This window comes from Mastomys coucha, unplaced genomic scaffold (assembly GCF_008632895.1).
Source record: "Mastomys coucha isolate ucsf_1 unplaced genomic scaffold, UCSF_Mcou_1 pScaffold19, whole genome shotgun sequence".
Lineage (NCBI taxonomy): Eukaryota > Metazoa > Chordata > Mammalia > Rodentia > Muridae > Mastomys > Mastomys coucha.
Window position 1 is genome coordinate 576,620 of NW_022196901.1, and position 19,050 is coordinate 595,669.

The 19,050-nt window shown below is 37.4% G+C and overlaps 1 protein-coding gene across 14 annotated transcripts in view; it reads right to left on the reverse strand.

Annotated features, from left to right (window-relative positions):
* Positions 1-19,050, reverse strand: part of Ankib1 (ankyrin repeat and IBR domain containing 1) — a 174,553-nt gene that overhangs the window by 9,608 nt on the left and 145,895 nt on the right. For all 14 annotated transcript variants that reach the window (XM_031379935.1, XM_031379933.1, XM_031379930.1 and 11 more), the window contains 7 exons: positions 9,142-9,272; positions 6,533-6,667; positions 5,183-5,269; positions 4,905-4,971; positions 3,245-3,390; positions 2,179-2,357; positions 649-700 (listed from right to left, as the gene is read on the reverse strand). In XM_031379935.1, coding sequence (XP_031235795.1) covers positions 649-700; positions 2,179-2,357; positions 3,245-3,390; positions 4,905-4,971; positions 5,183-5,269; positions 6,533-6,667; positions 9,142-9,272 — 797 coding nt within the window. The remainder of the gene's footprint in view (positions 1-648; positions 701-2,178; positions 2,358-3,244; positions 3,391-4,904; positions 4,972-5,182; positions 5,270-6,532; positions 6,668-9,141; positions 9,273-19,050) is intronic.

A 19,050-nucleotide genomic window follows, 5' to 3' on the forward strand; every position in this document is an offset into this window, starting at 1 on the left:
ATTCCCAGCACTCATGAGGCAGAGGCAGACAGATCTCTGTGTTAGAGGCCAGCCTTGTTTGCAGAGGGAGTTCCAGGACAGCCTCCACCGAGAAACCCTGTCTGAACTCTCACCCCTCCTTCTTCGCCCCCCCCCCCCCCCCCCCCCGAAAGGTTTATCAATCACAACAGGGAAGAGTCTGGTAAGTCTCTCTCAAGGGCAGCAGAAAGCAAGAAAACATCTCTACACAGACATCACTCCTGTAAGGCTCTCCACCTTGGGAAATAATGACAAGAAATTCACCCCAGGTTGTGGCAGAAACCTCAAGAAACTCATCATTTAGATTTTAATGTGTTTAGACTAAAAGAACATTACAATCACACATTTCTAATAATTAGAATTTAAATCTCTATTAACAAACTAGAAGACATGTTCCAAAAATTCATGCTGTAAATCTGATGAAATTCTATTTAGCAGTGAACAGGGAATGCACTAGTAGACTCCAATAAAAGAGAGAGCTGCATGTAGGATCTGCAGGCATTGTTGCTACGAAGGGCAGAGATAGCATCATTGACCTCAGAGGATTTAGAACAGTTAGGGTACAAATACAAGCAGGATTGCATGAAATAAAATCATGAAGATAACCCAAAACCCCAGAAAAACAATTACCTCAGGTGATGCAAATCCTAAATATTCCCAATCCCATGTTCCACCGGCAAAGCTACAAAGAAATTAGACATACTGTTTGATTCATTATCTGTACTGCAAGTATACAACCAGACCCTTACCCTTTGTATATTACCTTTAATGCTTATCTGCTTGTAACTTGCCAAACCAATCCATATCTATCTATGTTGTTTTTTTTTTTTTTTTTTTTTTTTTTTTTTTTTTTTTTTTTTTTTTTTTTTTTTTTTTTTTTTTTTTTAATTTTCTTTATTAACTTTACATCTTGCTCACTGCCCTAGCTACTATACCAGTCCTGGGCATGTACCTAAAAGGTGCTCCACCATCCCACAAAGACTCTTACTCGACTATGTTCATAGCAGCTTTTCTCATAATACCCAGAAATTTGAAACAATCTAGATGTCCCTCAACTGACAAATGGATGAAGAAAATGTGGGCATCTACACAATGAAATACTATTCAGCTATTAAAAACAAGACATCATATCTGGGCGGTGGTGTCATATGCCTTTAATCCCAACATTTGGGAGGCAGAGACAGGCGGATTTCTGAGTTCAAGGCCAGCCTGGTCTACAGAGTGAGTTCCAGAACAGCCAGGGCTACACAGAGAACCCTGTCTCGAAAGACCAAAAAAAGGAAAAACAAAAAAACCCCAAGACATCATGAATTTTGCAGGCAAATGGATGGAACTTGAGAATATCATCCCAAGTTAGGTAACTCAGACTCAAAAGGACATGGTATGTACTCACTTAGAAGTGGGTATTAACTATAAAGTACAACACACTACACTCCACAGACCCAAAGATCCAACTATTAAAATATAATTATATCCAGTATTTTTTCAAATTCTAAGTTGCTTTGCACTTGTAAAAAAGATAGAGAAAATAGCTGTGATAATAAAAGTGTTCTGACTGCTTTCATTTTAATTTTATAAGCATAAAAGATATTTACCCAGATATATTTATATAAAAACAAAGACACATGACTTTTAGTGTTATAATTATAAGAAAAATGCTTCAATTTATTGTGGTAGAAGCAGTAAAATTATGATAAGCCAACTTTTCAGGGGATGAATTCAGATCACTTAAGTAGCTTTACAAATAGCAGACTTCTCATTTCCTTATAATTTCATAATATCAAAATACAAATATGAACACAGCAAGTTGGTGAAGTTAGCAAATTCTATGTCCTAAGGTGTTTATGAGTATCACAGACAAGTCACTACATAACTAACCTTGAAATGACATGTCAATTCTCTAGATTATGAATTCTGGTATGTGAAAAATAACCTATTCTAATTTAGTCTGAAGAGTTATACAATGACAGACAAACAATCGTTCTGGAAAAAATTTTTTTTGTATTAAGAAGAAAATCATAAGAAAGGATTTAACACATTTTTATCAGCTATCCATATGTAGGTATAAGAAACTTCTGAGAATATAAATGCTAGTTAAATAAAAAAGCCCTGCCACTGGAGGCTCAAACCAGTGAGGTTTGTACAGTGCACAAATTTTACCTGCGCCTGGGAGCATCGGGTGAGTCTGCAGGAGCAACACCACGAGCGACAGATGCCAGGAATTCTTGCCTTTTCTGCTGCACAAGGCATGCTGCCCTGATGATCTTGTGTCGAGGTGTACGAAGATAAGGCCTATTGACTTTTTGGGCAAGGTCTTCAGTGACCATTTCTAGGTCTGTCTATAGAAAGAAGGAGAAATGAGAGTTACAAGCTGAATGGGTTGGCATATAGATACAAAGCATAGTTGGCTTCTCAGTTAAGTCAAATTCTTTTAAGTTAAGAAATTAGATTTTGATATAATTTTTTATTTAACATGCTTATTATTTTGTATGATTTCAGGTTATGAAAAGATGATAGTTTAAGTCATCATAAATGCAAGAAGACAACATTCATTTGATAGGCACTTACAAGCAGTGGGTACAGATCATCCAGTAGTGGAGTAAGTCACCACTTAGAAGGAATTTGTTATTGTCTTCATTGGAAACAAAACAAAACAAAACAAAACAGTAGAGTGCACTCGGGGCACTGCACAAGCCAGTGCGCACAGCTGCTGTGCTGCAGCCTATGTATAAATGCTGAAGGATTCTAAGACAAAGCAAGACTACCATGACCTTGAAAGAAATGTAGAACATAAATCAGGAGAGGGCAGCTTAAAAGTGTAAAATGAAAATCAGCAAGAAGGAAACTGTTGTGGCTTCAAACTTAGGGAGTGATACTGTGAGGCCAGTGAGGCTAGTGGCTGACATAGAAGTTTTTGTTTTAAATACGTAACTTTCTGGATTGTATGTTTGAAATAAAATGGAAAAGGTAAACTTTCTATATGGAATATAGTTTGTTTCATCTCTGAAGATAAAGCCTCCATTTTTATATAACAAGAAATAGGTCACATTTGACCAGTTTGAAATAAACTAATGGTATAGAAATGTTGTACACCTCAGAACTCATTTAAACTCACGCTGACAAATTTAAACTCAAAGAAAATTTTAGTTCATTAAGGGTAATTTTTCTTTATTTAAAGCCATTTAAAAATAAAAACAAAAATAAACAATTTAAAATGGCATCTTACTTGCATTAGTTCAAAAATTTCTTTCTTTGTGCTTTTAGGTTCTAAGAAAAATCCATATGGATAAGAACACTTGAGGATGCGCCGAGTTTTTAGAAGAACGTGCACTGCATCTTCGATGAAAGTGGTATCTGGACAGCCTCCTTCAGCTACAAAGACATTTAGGACAATGTATGTTTTTGCACATACATACTTTGACTAGAATAAAATCTAGATACATATTCATACATGAAAGAAGAATTTGTATAAATGCCTTTGCTAAGTTGGTTGCTTAAAAAGAAATCTAATTATAATTATTCCCTTGCAAAAGCAACACTGTAAAAAAAAAAAAAAACCAGATAGTAAATGCTGAGGAACAACTGGTTAGCCAATGCTAAAAGCTATCAGGGAGAAAAAAGAACGGAAGAAGAATAAGAAGGAAAAGAGAAGAAACTGTCTTAATAAGATAACACCAAGTTTCATAACATTTTATTTCTAAACTGTAAATAAAAAGAAATTAAGCTGTTGAATCCAAATTGAAGTATTGATGAAAATTAAATTCATACCTTTATGAAGATACTATATATGGATGTACACACTGACATGGAACACCTTGATATATCTGCATGTACTATGTCTGTAGGTAGTATCTGTACTAGGCTATAAACACAAAGGGATAGGAACACCCTTTGCCTTTCACTATAATACTTGTAAGATGTGTAAGAAGCAGATTGTTTCACTTTTCAATTGTTACATCTCTTAATTTTCAGCTTTACTATGTTTCTTGGAACATCTAATATGAATAAGAGCTATAACTTGCACTTATTGAATGTTTACTGTATGTCAGACACACTTCTAAACATGGGGAACTACACATTTGAGACTTCTTCCAACCTCACTGTGGACATCTCCTGAGTTTGTGTTAGTATAGCAGAGTCATATAACCTCTAAGGTCTACAGAATAATAATTAATAGAACACCTGGCCAGTAGTGTTGCCTCCACTCTAATTTATTTAACTTTTGTACGGTCTTATTAGAAAAATATTTTCACAAAAAAAGTATGAGAACAAATTATTTTATGAACTGAGACAAACATAACATATCACTTTTATGTTTGAAATGTGTTTTTAACATATAAATTATGAGTTCTTCAAAAATAAGCACACCAGAACTTCTGTTCTGTGTAATTGAGGTAGATATTTTATCACAATGATGACCAACACTCTGTCTGTATTTAGGAATTATTTAACTTCTAACTTTCAATTAGGCCCTTCCATGGCTTTGCTTCTGGAGCTCAATTCTCCCACTCTTACCTGATGTCTGATATGGCTCTGGGCATGCCCTGCCCCTCTTGGAAGCTCTTTAGGGATTCACTCACTTTGCCAGCACTACAGACCAGCAGTGGGAAGGAGGAAGGAAAACTACAGTGTGGTTTTGTCTGCTATCAGCAAAGGCTGCATTAGGAGAAGCCTCATAGATACTAACCATATGCCAGCATGTACCCAGTGCCTAAGAGGACTTAGAACAACGCCAGAAGCAGCTCATGGAGCTACTGTCCTTTTAAGGACACTACTGCCCTCCACCACTGAATTTACTTAGCAGATGTGTGCGAACATGAATACACACACACAGACACACACACACACACACACACACACACACACACACACACTTTAAAACTTACTTTCTTTGAGAGCTCTACTCAGTTGCTCCATCTTTTCTTTGGCTGTTTTAAGAAGGCGTTGTTCTAACTAAAGGAACAGAAATAAATAATTTAAATAATCTTTATTTATTCCCCCCCCCCCTTTTTTTGAGGCAGGGTCTCAGTGTGTAGTACTGGCTGTCCTGGAACTCACTATGTAGACCAGGCTGCCTTGAACTCATAGAGATATACCTGCACCCAGCCTCTTTATTTATTCTTAACAGAGTATTTTTGCTCATTTGTAATGATTTGGGACATACCTGATAACTATGCTCATGGTTTTTATATCTTGTATAATAGTGCATAAATCTGTCAAGTTCCTGAAACCGTTTATGTTTCTTCTCAGCCTAGGAAACAAAAGTACATAAATGACTTTTATTAAAACTACGCTTAAAATTGGTTTGAGAGGGATTAATGTTTCATTAGTACTCAGTAGGAATGCATGCAGATATATTTATTATTTTGTTGCTAGAATATAATGACTAATACATTTTAAAGTTGTCTGTTTGTATTCTCTGTAATAAAACAATAGATTCCTGACTCTGTCTTCAATTTTGATTGTATGGCTATAGATAGATTTGTATCCCTTCAAAATTCATATTGAAGCCCTAACCCAAAATGTGACTTGCATTTGGAGTCAGAACCTATGAGTATGTGAGGGTACATGAGGCCATTATTACAGATCTATCTTCATGGAAACAGACGCCATCAATCTCTTGTTCTATTTGCCAGCCATCATGACAGAGACCAGAAAGTGGGCGCCTGCTGGCAAGCAAAGAGGAGCACCCTCACCAACAAAGAGTCTAGTGGAACTTTTTTCAGACTTCAGAGTCACCACAATGGAGAGAGACTGAAGAGCCGGCTCAGTGGTTACGAGCACAGGCTGCTCTTCCAGAGGACTCAGGTTTGATTCTCAGCACCCACATGGTGGCTCACAACCACCTGTAACTACAGCTTCAGGGGATCCAATGCCCTGTCCATGGGCACTATGTATATACCGATACACATGCAGGCAAACCACCCATACATAAAACAAAAAATTAAGAAAAAAAAACCCCAACTATCTAGGCTATACTAGACAAGCAATGTCAGACAACGGAGGGGTTTCCAGAGGATCCAGGTTCAACTCCCAGCACCCAAATGGCAACTTGCAACTACAGCTTCTAGTCCTAAGTGATCCAACACTGTCTTCTGATCTCTGGGAGCACTAGGCAGGTATACACATGGTGCATAGACATATATCCAGGCAACACAACCACACACATAAAATTAAGAAGTTAATTAAAAAAAAAAGAAACATTCTCTTCTTGGGCCTGACTGGAAAAAAAAAAAAGAAACACAAGTACACTGTAATATTATACTGTAATGCTGATATTATATTAAAATTGGTTTTAAATCTTTACAAAGGCAGGCTGGAATGATTTTTTTCATATTTTCATCAAAAGAAAAAAAAAGAAAAAATTAAAAGAAAAAAGCTCCTAATTTTTAGCTTGTTTTTTTGCTTAAAGGGCACTCACTCTAAAGGGTACTCAGTGTAATGCCTCATCATGAGGAAGACGTGTAAATCCCTCCCACAGTAGCTTGGAATACACAACTTAGGCAGGCCTTACCTCCACTGTCATCTCCTTGGATTGCTCCTCTACGTGCTGGATGACTTCATACCGAGTACATCTGTAATAACCTCCAGTGGAAGAACTATGTTTTTTCCATTCTTCTAGGCAAATCCAGCAAAAGTCATACTTGCACTTTAAAAGGAAGCATATACAGATATCTCCATATATTAACTAAAAATTTACTCATTAAGTAGACCATAATTAGAAGCCAATCATATAATTATAAAATGAAAATTCATCTTTTTATGTTTACGAGTTCTGTGTCCAACAGATCTTCCAATTCTACACTCTTCTGATACTTCTATCAATACTTCTGATACTGGTTCATTTATTTATTTTTAAACATTTAAATCTTAGGTCTATCTTCTCTAATATGAACTCAACTTTAGAGTTGTCTAGTTATCACGACACCATGTACTGAATACTTCATGTTTCCCCACTGGTTATATATCTGGATATACCTTGACATCACCACATATTAAATCTCTGTTTTCATTTATTTCATCTAATCATCTATTTCCTAGGCCTGCTTTCTATTCTGTTCATACTCTGTGTATGAGCACATGCCAGTACCATACATATTGCTTCAAGTATTGAGGTTTCATGGCATATTATCTTGCAAGACTATACCTCCAGGTACTTTTGTTTTTCAACATTTTCCTAATTAAACTTGCTTTGATTTACCACATGAGCATTTGAATTAAGTTTTCCTGGATGCAGAAAGACAATTGGCTGGCGTTTTTGTTTGTCATCTTTTTTGTCTTAAAGAGGATTTGAAAAGATTTTCAACAAAAGTCTTGCATATATTTAAATCTTATTTTAGATTCAGAAGGTCTATCTATTTCATCTAGACATGAGGCTTCTTATTTTCTGTAAGTTAATTTTGTAATTTTCTATTAAGCTGAATTTTTATTGCTAGTAGTAGTATATTTCTAGGTATGTAAAGCAGAGATGTACAAGTCCTAGCAGGGACAACAGGAGGGGCCTGAAGTAGAAGGAGGAGCTAGAGGATAAAAGGGATGGAATGGGGTGAGCAGGGTTGTGAAACAGCATTCTAATTAAAAATGTAAAACTTAAAAGTTTCTAAGGGGAAATGAAAAAAGTGTTTTTAAGAATAAATTAGTTTGTTTTTACACAAACAAATATGCCATTCTTTTAAAAACCAAACACATTGGATTTGAGACAATGCAAACTGTCTATTATAATCCACACTGAACCATCAACAGCCCAGGCATATTATAAAGTTGTTCATACTATAGCATGGATTCAACTATTTATGACATGTTCTATTTATACACTTGAAAAAAAATACTCTAAAAGGATTCAACTGTGTGTATGAGGTTACCGTCTAGGTGAGCTTTCTAAGTCAAAATAAGAATACCATCTTTTAGTTAGTTTTATTTTCTTTCTTTTTGGAGCTAGTCTCATTGTGTAACTCTAACTGGTCTAGAGCTTGCTATGTAGACCAGGCTGGTCTCAGAGATGACCTGCCTCTGCCTATAGAATGCTGGGATTAAAGCCATGCACTACCATGGCTTTATAAACTACTCAGTTTATATTTTTGATTTGAACAATTAAAACAGTATACAAAATAAGATTCTTATATCTACAGATCTTGTAAGTAAATGTTTGTTTTAAACTCCAGAGAATCTCCAGAAACATCTTTTTAATGTGGTACCTTTGTATTATCAGTCTGATTAATTCATGAAAATATCATTCCAGTAATCTGTATTTATCAAGTATTTACTACTGTGCTGTGAAGGACAGAAAAGTAATACTGGTGTCTACCCCAACAGTCAGCTATTGATCGTTTATGGTCAATGTATACTTCTGTGTACATTTAGGAAATCTACATCACATTTTCTAAGAACAAAACCTAACAGAGAACTGGAGGTGAGATCATATTTAGAGAAAATAACTTTGTCCAGTTTTAAAATTCAGTTTAATGAACTAAAATTGAGTAATTTTCTCAGAAACCAACAGTAGGCCTTTTCCTTCTGCCCCTCAGGGATTCACTGCTGCCTCAAGAAGCCCATTACTTTACATTATTTTTACTATAATAAAACTTGTAAGACAATTCTGCAACTTCCATTCTTTTGCAAGTTATAATTCAATGAGCACTGGCTCAAGGTGAAGAAAAAATCAAGTATTCTTAGAGTAATGTTAATATATTTTATTAGTCTTAACTATTTTAATTTCTTTCACTTTCTAAATGAGAAAAATTACATTGTCTTAATATTTTAAAACATTACTTAAAAACCTAGATGGTCCTTCTAATAAAGGAAAAACTGAGAGTATTACTAGTTTTCAAACAAAACACTGAGATAGAGGAATGAATTATAGTATTATTAACCTTATCCCAAGATTGTTAATATCAAAGGTAGCTTCTTTTTCTACAATGAAATCTGGAGAGCACAGACTTCCTTTCAATCCTCTAAGGTTTCAGCTAAGTGGATCTCTTTAGGTATTTCAAGTTTTCAATGTAGAAGAGAGCTGAATTATTTATTTAGTTGATGGATTTATTAGCAGGATACCACCTTGTTTTGTAGCACAAACTAAATTAAGACTTTAATGATAAAGCATGGCAATGCGTGCCAGCATCTTACCTTGGCACACTGCATGTGATTGCAGCCCTCGTTCTTCTGTATTGGAGACTTGCAGTTCGCGCAAGGTTTGGAGTTAGTTAACAGCCACAGACAATTAGCAGCATCCTCATAGGCTTCACTGACTCCAACAACTTTGAGATATTGAGCACAAACATAATACATGATTAAGCATACAACTCCAGGGGGAGGGAACTGGGCTTCTCTTTGCAGGCTCCCTCCATGGTACTCATCTATTTGTTTTTCCTATTAGTGTCTAGGGTAAGATTTTTAAAACTTCTTTATTTTTTAATAGTATAGTTCCAACATTCTTAAAAAATCTATTTGAAAAGAAATTTCTCTGTAAATCTATACAAATAAAAATAGGGATGAACCAAAGTTTTTTTTTTTTTTTTTTTAAAAGAGTATGTGCTTTGTTTAAAGTAACTACTGTAGTCAAGAAAGTTATAGAAAGAGTGATTACCTTAGACTAGCAGTTCTCAACCTAGGGGTTGAATGACCCTTTCACAAAGGTTCCCGAAGGCCATTGGGAAACACATATTTTGGATGGCTTTAGGAACTCAGACACTGCTCCCCCATATCCAGGCAGGTGTGTCCATATGTAGGCATGCCCACACACAAGTGCCCAGAACTGTACTGAAGTGTTGTAGCATTAGGAAGGTTGAGAACTACAGTGTTAGACTATAGTCTCTTTTAGACTGTAGTTTTTGTTTTGCCTTCATGTATGTATCTGCCTGGTGCCTGTGGATTGTCAGAAAAGAGTGCCGGATCCCTTGGAACTGAAGTTGTACATGGTTATAAGCTACCTTGTGGGTTTGAGAACCAAATCCAGATCCTGATCCTTTGCAAGAGCAACAGGTGTTCCTAACCACTGAGCATCTCTCCAGCCTCTAAACTATAATTTCTTAAAACAGGCTAATTGCAAACAAAAATGATTAGGGATTCTTTATAGTGGAAAGCATTAAACACCAATATTTGTTTTGTGAGGCAGGGCTTGTTATACATAGTCCAGGCTACTTACAAATTTAGAACCTGGCCCTCAGTTTCCTGAGTGCAACAATTACACAAGAACACCATTTTTTTTTCTTCTTCTATTTTTAATCTGTGATTACTTTAAATAAGCAAAGTCAATGGTATATGCCTACAACTAAATTCATCTCTCAGATCTGTTTCTCTTTATTTACCCATGCTTGTAAGTCATCTAGAGAGTTGAGACTCCAACTGTGAGGAGGACTGGCTTCAGCATCCTCTGGCCAGCTCATTCAGAGCATGGCTGATTCCACTCCTGCCTCTCATATCTTCTCCATTCTCATTCTTTGTTGTTTTAGCTAAGGTCCTCCTCATCTCTTGCTGAGACAGCAGAAACAGAAAACCAACCCTTCTTTCCAGATCCTTCTCCCTCCTACCTTCAACATTACTACTTATACAGAAATCTTTTGAAAATAAAGTTCTGTTTAAGATCTTTTATCTGCTTTCCCTTGACAAAGAGCTACAAGATAAAATCTAGTCATTTCAGTAAGCAGTCCTTCACGACTTGACCTTGGCAAGCTTCTCTTAGGGATTAGGGATGCATGGCTCAGGGCTTGCCCTACACCAACTTTATCAATTTCTTCTTCAATTCAATTACTCTGCTATAATTTGAGATCTGTAATCTTGAGCAAAGCTATAGTTTTTAAAGATTCTAAGCATTTCATTCTAACTGCCTCCAAGGAATTTAAAAGGTAAAATTAAAATATTGTTTTCCCTGTTAGACCAGCAGAGATCTGCAGGTTTTGTTTTTGTTTCTACCTGTAGGGCACTGGGAAGCCTTACTTCTTCTATAGTGAAGATGATGTCAGGAGTCATTTAAGAACTCTGTCTGTGGTCCATGTACCTTCTAAAGGAAGCTACAGTAAGGTTTTAGCTGTACTGTTTGAAAGGAACATTTACCCAATCCACAGGTATGAGATGTTAAGAGGAGGACAGCAGTTGGGGATGACTGACCCTTAGAAGTGGCTCTGTATATAAACCAGAGGGCCTGGGTACTAAGAGTAGCCTTTCCATGGAACCCAGCAGCTGAGAGGGACTATCCTGCTGCGCTGACCCTGAAAGATATGTATATATGTTTGTATCCACAACACCACAGCCCCTGTTGTTAACTGCAAAATACTGGCTTTTAATTCTACATAGCAAAGAGAGGCATCAACAGTAGCGAGGTGATTAGGCATGCCATTTCTACTTGAGAGAATATGGTTGGCAGAAGAACTCACATAATTTGGTGAGGACAGATATATGAGAAGGAACTCAGTATGGCTACTGTGGCCAAGCTGTGGAGGCAATGCAGTAAAATCTAAGCATACTTAAAACACCTAATTCTTATTTAAAAGGGGCCTTTCTTCTCTTTTTCAACATCAACTTTATTTTTAGTTTAGAGGCTCTAGCATATTCTTATGATCATATTGTTCATTGTTGTAGTAAATGCAGCACAAAGCCACTAAAACAAAGTCGCTGTGTGATGCACAACACAATACTTCTCTTCTATTCCTGGAGAAAGCTTACTTCTAACTGTATTGTAGGGGTTATCTGATGGCAATTATACTTAGGAGCTGACCAATTACTATTACAATAAAACTTCTGGGAAACACATTCAACTCTCAGTTTTCTGAACCCACCCTTCTGTATACTTGTGATGTATGTTTGTCCAGGGAGCCCTCCTACCCCACTGACTTTCAAACTCTTCCACTAACCTTACTTTTATGTCTAATATTGCTTGATCTTGTTTTCTTAATAATTTGATGTGTTAGGCTCTTATGTTAAGAAATATCAGCTTAATTTAATAGTGCCAGAATATAGCAGAATCTAAACCTATTTAGTATAGAGTGGGTATACACATACATGCACTTGTATACACACCAACCAATCAAGTGCTTTAAAACACTAATCAATTGGTTCTATGGAAACCTCTGAACTGATTTTTAGTATATTTCTAATACTTTTTCTCATTAATCTGATTGTGTCACTTCTTTTGAACTTCACCATTTAAGGACTAGAAACCTGGGCCTGAGAAAAAACAATTCATGAATTTATAAATGTGGTTAAAAAAAAAAAAGAAATGCTTATGAAGAGCTGAGTGTGGCAGTTGGTGCCTGAATTTCAGCTGCTTAGGAGGTTGAGACAGGATGAGTATAAGTTTCAAGTCAGCCTGGATAAGTTAGGAAGAAATTGTCTTAAAAATGCTTATGTGATTTTATTATATTTTCTGGTATAAAGTACAATGAAAAGTACTTGTGATACAAAGAATATGTCAACATTTAACAACATTTAGTCATGTTTTGCTTCTTCAGAATCTCACTTTTACGTATCTGATGATTGGGTAGTACTTTAGTGTTAGAGTTGCCTTGCTCTTGTCCACTTCAGCCTCGGTGGATATCATACACAGGCATGCACAGAGTGGCCTGCAGAGTAACCCCAGAATGTGACCCAAGTGGGGAGAGAAAACACCTAGGCTTTTCTTTCTCTTGGAAACTTGGACTCTCAGTGCAATCCTGGCTTTGTTCCTTTCTGTTAGGTACTTCTCAGGTGAACATTGCTTGCCTCTATCCTGTTTCCTAATATTCTTCCCAATTTTCCATCTTTCTGAATCAAAATCTTATGCAGACAATTCAATGGCTATTTTTTAATTTGCAGCCTATCTCTGGTCAACAGAAATATTATGCACCCCATTTGCTAATCTTATACTTCTTTCTTCCTCTTACCACAGGATCCTTATCATGTGCAAAAGTACTCTTTCCAAGGCTCACTACTAACCTCTTCTCAGCCTTGACTTTTACCCCTCCTTCTGGAATAGAAACTTATCTGTGGGCCTGGAATGACTGATTCATTTTTACTATGGTAAGGGGTGGTGTTGTCCTAATGAAACACCACCTCTGGAGGAAGGCAATTAATTCAGGATGAAGAGAAAATTTACATGGCTCAGGGAACTCCGATTAACAAAACTCCACCCCCAAGGTTCTATCAGAAGTAACAGTTGCTGTGGTGAGAAGGCTTTCCAATCAGCTGAGCTGTCTCCAAGCTGTGAAGGAACTCCAGGAACACAGCTTTTAAGTCCTGGCAAGCTGGGGTGAACTTTCTCATGATACAGCTGCCTTTGAAGCCCTCTATGCTCCTCCTATAAGCAACCCCAATAAAACCACTGGATCACTAAGCTAGATTGGGTGAAACTGTTTCTTTAGTCTGTCACAGACACCCTTTCTGGGCTGAATAGAGATCTGGTCATATACATGACACAACATGTAATACTAATTACAAATCTCCCAATAGTAACTCTAACCAAGAAAATAAAAGACATTGAAGATAGCACCAGGTAGAAACTTTCCCATGCTCCTGTAGCAATAGGATTAACACAGTAAAAATGGCCAACCTACCAAGAGCAATCTGCATAATTAATGCAATCCCCATCAATGTTCCATCATAATTCTTCACAATCTTGAGAGGACAATTTCCAGCTTCACATGGAAACACAAAAAACTCAGGATAGCCCAAACAATCCCAAATAATAAGAGAACTGCAGGAGCTATCACCATTCCAAACCTCAAATTGTACTACAGAGCTATAGTAATAAAAACAGCATGGTATTGGCACAAAACCAGGCACACTGACCAATGTAATCCAAGACCCACACATAAATCCTCATACCTACAACACCTGATTTTGACAAAGGCGGCAGAAATACAGACAGCATCTTCAACAAATGGTATGAACTATGTGAGTGAAAGTTTATAAAGCCAAATGAGCTGGATACGCAACAGATTATTATTACATGATGTTTCCTTGGGGGATGGGTTGCCTATTTGCACTCAATAGAGAAGACAATGTCAGACCAAAGTAGTAATACTGTACACTCAGGTGCAGTTTGATGAACCAACCTGTTTACTGGGAATCAGTTACAGAAGCATAGGTGATTCAAAGGCAGCTGTGTCACCAGAAAGGCCAGGCAAACATGGGTGATGACTGAAGAAAGCTGCTGTCTCTCAACTTCTATGGCACAAGTAACATGCAAATTCCTGTGGTGCTCTCAATGGGAAATGTCTCCTCTGTGCTGCTGTTTGTGGAAGCCTAGCTGGAATGCCCTTCTGGAGGAAGTATGTCCCTGGCTACAGGCTTTGAGAGCTTAAGGCCTTGTCCCACTCCTAGTTCATTGTCTTTGCTTCATGCCTGTTGACAAGATGCAAACTCTGAGCTTGTTGTTCCAGCTGCCATGTCTGGTGCTAGCTGACATGGTATGCCATTATGGACACTTAGGTCTCTCTCTGGAACCCTAAGCATAAATAAACTTTTCCTTCTTTTGCTTGTTCATGGTGTTCTATCACAGCAATAGAAAGTAACTAATACAAATCCTTTAAAAATATTTTGTCCCAATACTTGCTTCACATTTCAAACCAGATCCCTGGGCCATATTCTGTTTTAGAATAAAATAATATGCTAGACTAATTATACCAATCTTCTAAACAACTAGGAAGCATGCTAGATTTAAATCAATGATACTGCACTGAACTTTTTAAAACTCCCCTGTCCACTTAAGCCCACCTGAATCACTCACCGTGTTAAGCTCTCAGAGCTTCTCTTTCTTCTGGATTTTATGCAGTAGTCTTAGATAGGATGCACTCACACACTAGCATGTCAGCTACACCATGGCTTGAGAACCTAAGTATGCATCTCACAGGCATCAGTCTATTATAACTCCGTCCAGTGTCTCTATAGCCAGGCTTGCTATACTCCTTTCCCCTGATACTGGTCTGAATTACTGTCAGCACAGCCCCACCCCACACTGCAGTTCTGAATTTGTGGTTGTTCACTATGCCATGCTTCAAAAAGTCATTTCACCCTGTTCCTTAACATGTTCCATAAGAACACTGACAAGGTTTTAAATATTCAGTTCACACATCAAATCTGTCACCCTCTCCTAGAGATGACTGACTCCATCTTTACCCTCCCCCACAACTCATCACAGGAATAATACTCTCATAATATTTATGACACTTACTTAAAACATAAATGCATGGTATCTAAATCTTATATTCTAACACGAACAAAGAATTAAGAATAGCTAGTAATTTATTTTAAATGCTGTCAGACAGCATTTATTCTTAACTCTACTTATTCTTAACTCTACTGAGCTTGAGGCAAGCACTTCTAGAATTCTACTGGACATCTCCAACCACTTATTCTGTTATTACTACACATCCAAAATGTGTACATCAAGGGCCAGTCTTTTTCCTACAAGGTGTCTCCTGTATCTGAATTTGCTAACTCTGACTAACGGTATAGTGCTCTATCTTGTGACACAAAAGCTCAACTTCTCAAACACTGGTCTATCTAACTATAGAAGCTACCCTTCTATAGTTACCAGTATTCTGATAAAAATGCTTGATAAATTTAAATCCCATTTAAATAATGTACTTCATGGCTTATTCTATTAAGAACAAGTGATATTCCAACTCATCAGGCATCATGAACCTCAAGGATCTACAGTACCCTCACATAACCTACGCCCAAAGGTCTCCCCACTGCCAGTCTCTCTCTCCAAGTGATATTCTGATGTAAGCACAAATGCCTAGAACATACCTTTGCCTCTGCAGAGAAGCTCACACTCAGTTTATAGTTTACCCCTTTCAGGAAGACCCTCTGATAGTCTTTTCCCTTTCAATCCTAGTTAGTTGTTATCATGTTTACTTAACTATATTTTATATGCTATATAATATACTTTGACAGCTTCTCCTACTCTCTGGCCTTGCTAATGGCTCACATCATCTTTATTATGTGCTTTGCTCTGAAAAATAGGTTTAGCAAATGAATTCTTGATCCTGATTTGCAACACTTCAAACTAACTCCATTATCTGAAAAACAAGACCCTCACTAAATCTTGGCTTATATTACTTTAAGGGAAAACATATTCATTTTTTAAATATAGGAATTGCTATTGGGAAGAACTTAAAAAGGAATCCTTCAGAAATTCAGAAAATCTATTCTACGACGTGAAATATGCTCTATGCCACTCATCTCATCCGTAAAATGGGATTACTAACATTACCTTTGTATCCTTTCTATCACACAGCAGAGATAGTGTTTACAGAAGTCTCAGTATCTGAATCAAGTGAGCAGGTCTCACAGGGTCTCAAAGGGACAGCAGTGGCAAGTACAGGGCCTGCAAGGGTCTGCACACACAGTGGGGTTGTTTAGGTTGGGATGCACTGGGAGCAGTCTGTCTCTGACTCTTTGGCTGCTCTTAGGACTCTCTCCCCTCCTATTTGGTTGCCTCACTGCCTTGTCTTAGAGTAGCTTTTGTGGGGGTGGGGGTAGGTTTGTTTTTCTCTTGGAGGTTTGCTCCTTTCTGAAAAGAAACTAAAAGGGAGAGGGACTGGGAAGAGTAGAGAGAAAAGAATCTGTAGTCAGTATGCATTGTATGAGAGAAGAATCTATTCTGATGAAAAAAAAAAAGGAAAACATCTAAGAAAATGGAAAAAAGAAGTCTTACTATTTAAGTAAATATATAAAACCTTGAAGTAGCATAAAATTAATTTCTTATTCATTACTGGAAGTTTCAGGGAAATATATTTTTTCTTACTACAGATCATAAATTTCATATTGCAAAGTACAGAAAAAAAAGTTGGCTCACTCAAGAATGAACAGGGCTTTCTGGGAAGGTTAAATATGACCTTCAGTTGTACCTTAGGCTAAAAAGTTTGTAAAAAGTGAAGATATGACCTTGGGCGCAAGCTCTGCAGCCAGTCCTTCAACACCCAGAGGAAGCTCCACTCCCAGGAGCTCTGACACGCCCAGGATCAGAGGTGAGGAGGACCCAACATCTGTCCCAACGTCAGGAGTAACTGGGACCAGCAGGACCAGGCACACAGGAACTCCATCAGCCCAGTGGCTCTGGTTCCTTCCGGTCTCTCTGAGCTGGTGTCCTGAGCAGACCTTGGGCTCAAGCTCCGCAACCAGTCCCACAACACCCAGAGGAAGCTCCACTCCCAGGTGCTCTAACAAGCCCAGGATCACAGGATCCCAGAAACACAGGGTCACAGAGACAGCTTGACTCTGAGGAGTTCTGACACAACCAGGATCACAGGAAGGACAGGCTCCAGTCAGATTTAGCAAGGGCAGGTAGCACTAGAGATAACCAGATGGCAGGGGGCAAGCGTAAGAAAATAAACACAAACCAAGGTTACTTGGCATCATCAGAACCCAATTCTGCCACCATACCAAGTCCTGGACACACCATCACAACAGAAAAGCAAGATTCAGATCTAAAATCGCTTCTCATGGTGATGATACAGGACTTTAAGAAAGACATAAATAGCACCCTCAAAGAAACACAGGAGAACACAGGTAAACAGCTAGAAGCCCTTCAAGAGGAAACACAAAGATCCCTTAAAGAACTACAAGAAGACACAAATCAAACAGGTGAAGGAAATGAGCAAAACCATCCAGAATCTAAAAATGGAAATAGAAACAATAAAGATATCAGAAAGAGAGACAACCCTGGAGTTAAAAAACCTAGGAAAGAAATCAGGACTCATAGATGCAAACATCACCAACAGAATATAAGAGATAGAAGAGAGAATCTCAGGGGCAGAAGACACCATAGAAAACATTGACACAACAGTCAAAGAAAATGCAAAAAGCTCCCTAACCCAAAACATCCAGGAAATCCAGGATGCAATGAGAAGACCAAACCTAAGGATAATAGGTATAGAAGAGAGTGAAGACTCCCAATGTAATGGGCCAGTAAATATCTTCAACAAAATTATAGAAGAAAACTTCCCTAACCTAAAGAAAGAGATGCCCATGAATATACAAGATGCCTGCAGAACTCCAAATTGACTGGACCAGAAAAGAAATTCCTCCCGTCACATAATAATCAAAACACCAAATGTACTAAACAAAGAAAGAATTTTAAAAGCAGTAAGGGAAAAAGGTTAAGTAACATAGAAAGGCAGGCCTATCAGAATTACACCAGACTTCTCACTAGAGGCTATGAAAGCTAGAAGATCCTGGGCAGATGTCATACAGACTCTACGAGAACACAAATGCCAGCCCAGGCTAATATACTCAGCCAAACTCTCAATTACCATAGATGGAGAAAACAAGATATTCCATGACAAAACAAAATTTACACAGTATCTTTCTACAAATTCAGCTCTACAAAGGATAATAGATGGAAAATACCAACATAAGGAGCAAAACTACACCCTAAAAGAAGCAAGAAAGCAATCTTTCAACAAATCCACACAAATCTAATTCCACCTCTTACAACAAAAACAACAGGAAGTGACAGTTACTTTTTCTTAATATCTTAATATGAAAATTAATATTACCAATATATCCTAATCGAATAAAATCCAATAATATGAGGAATTAGAAATTTGTTGATTGCCATCCAATGGTCTCTCTAATTTGGTAATTAGAGAAATAGGTGCAATATTGTACAATCTATATACACTTTCAGCTTGTTTGTTTGTGACAGTGTCTGGCTGTGTACAACATAAGGGTCTTGAAATCTTGCTTCTCCTATCTCAGCCTGTTTATTAGTAGTATTATTTATTTCATGTTTTTACACTGTACTATGGTTTTCAGAACAGCTTATATATTTCAAAAGTATTTATATACCCAAAAGAAACTTAGAGGATTAACTAGGGAGGTGGCTTGTAGGAAAGAACAACAAAGAGTGAGACTGAATGCTTTGTTTGACATTTATAACTCTTGTATCAAGTTTGAAGAAGAGGACTTTATAAGTTACTCTTTCTCTGAGATGAATGCTTTTCCAAATTATCACAGCCAATGAATCAAATTCTTACCCTCATGTAATGTCTGTGCCACCCTCCAAGCAGAACCATTGTTCATTGAAACAGTTGTTGAATGACTTTATGTATG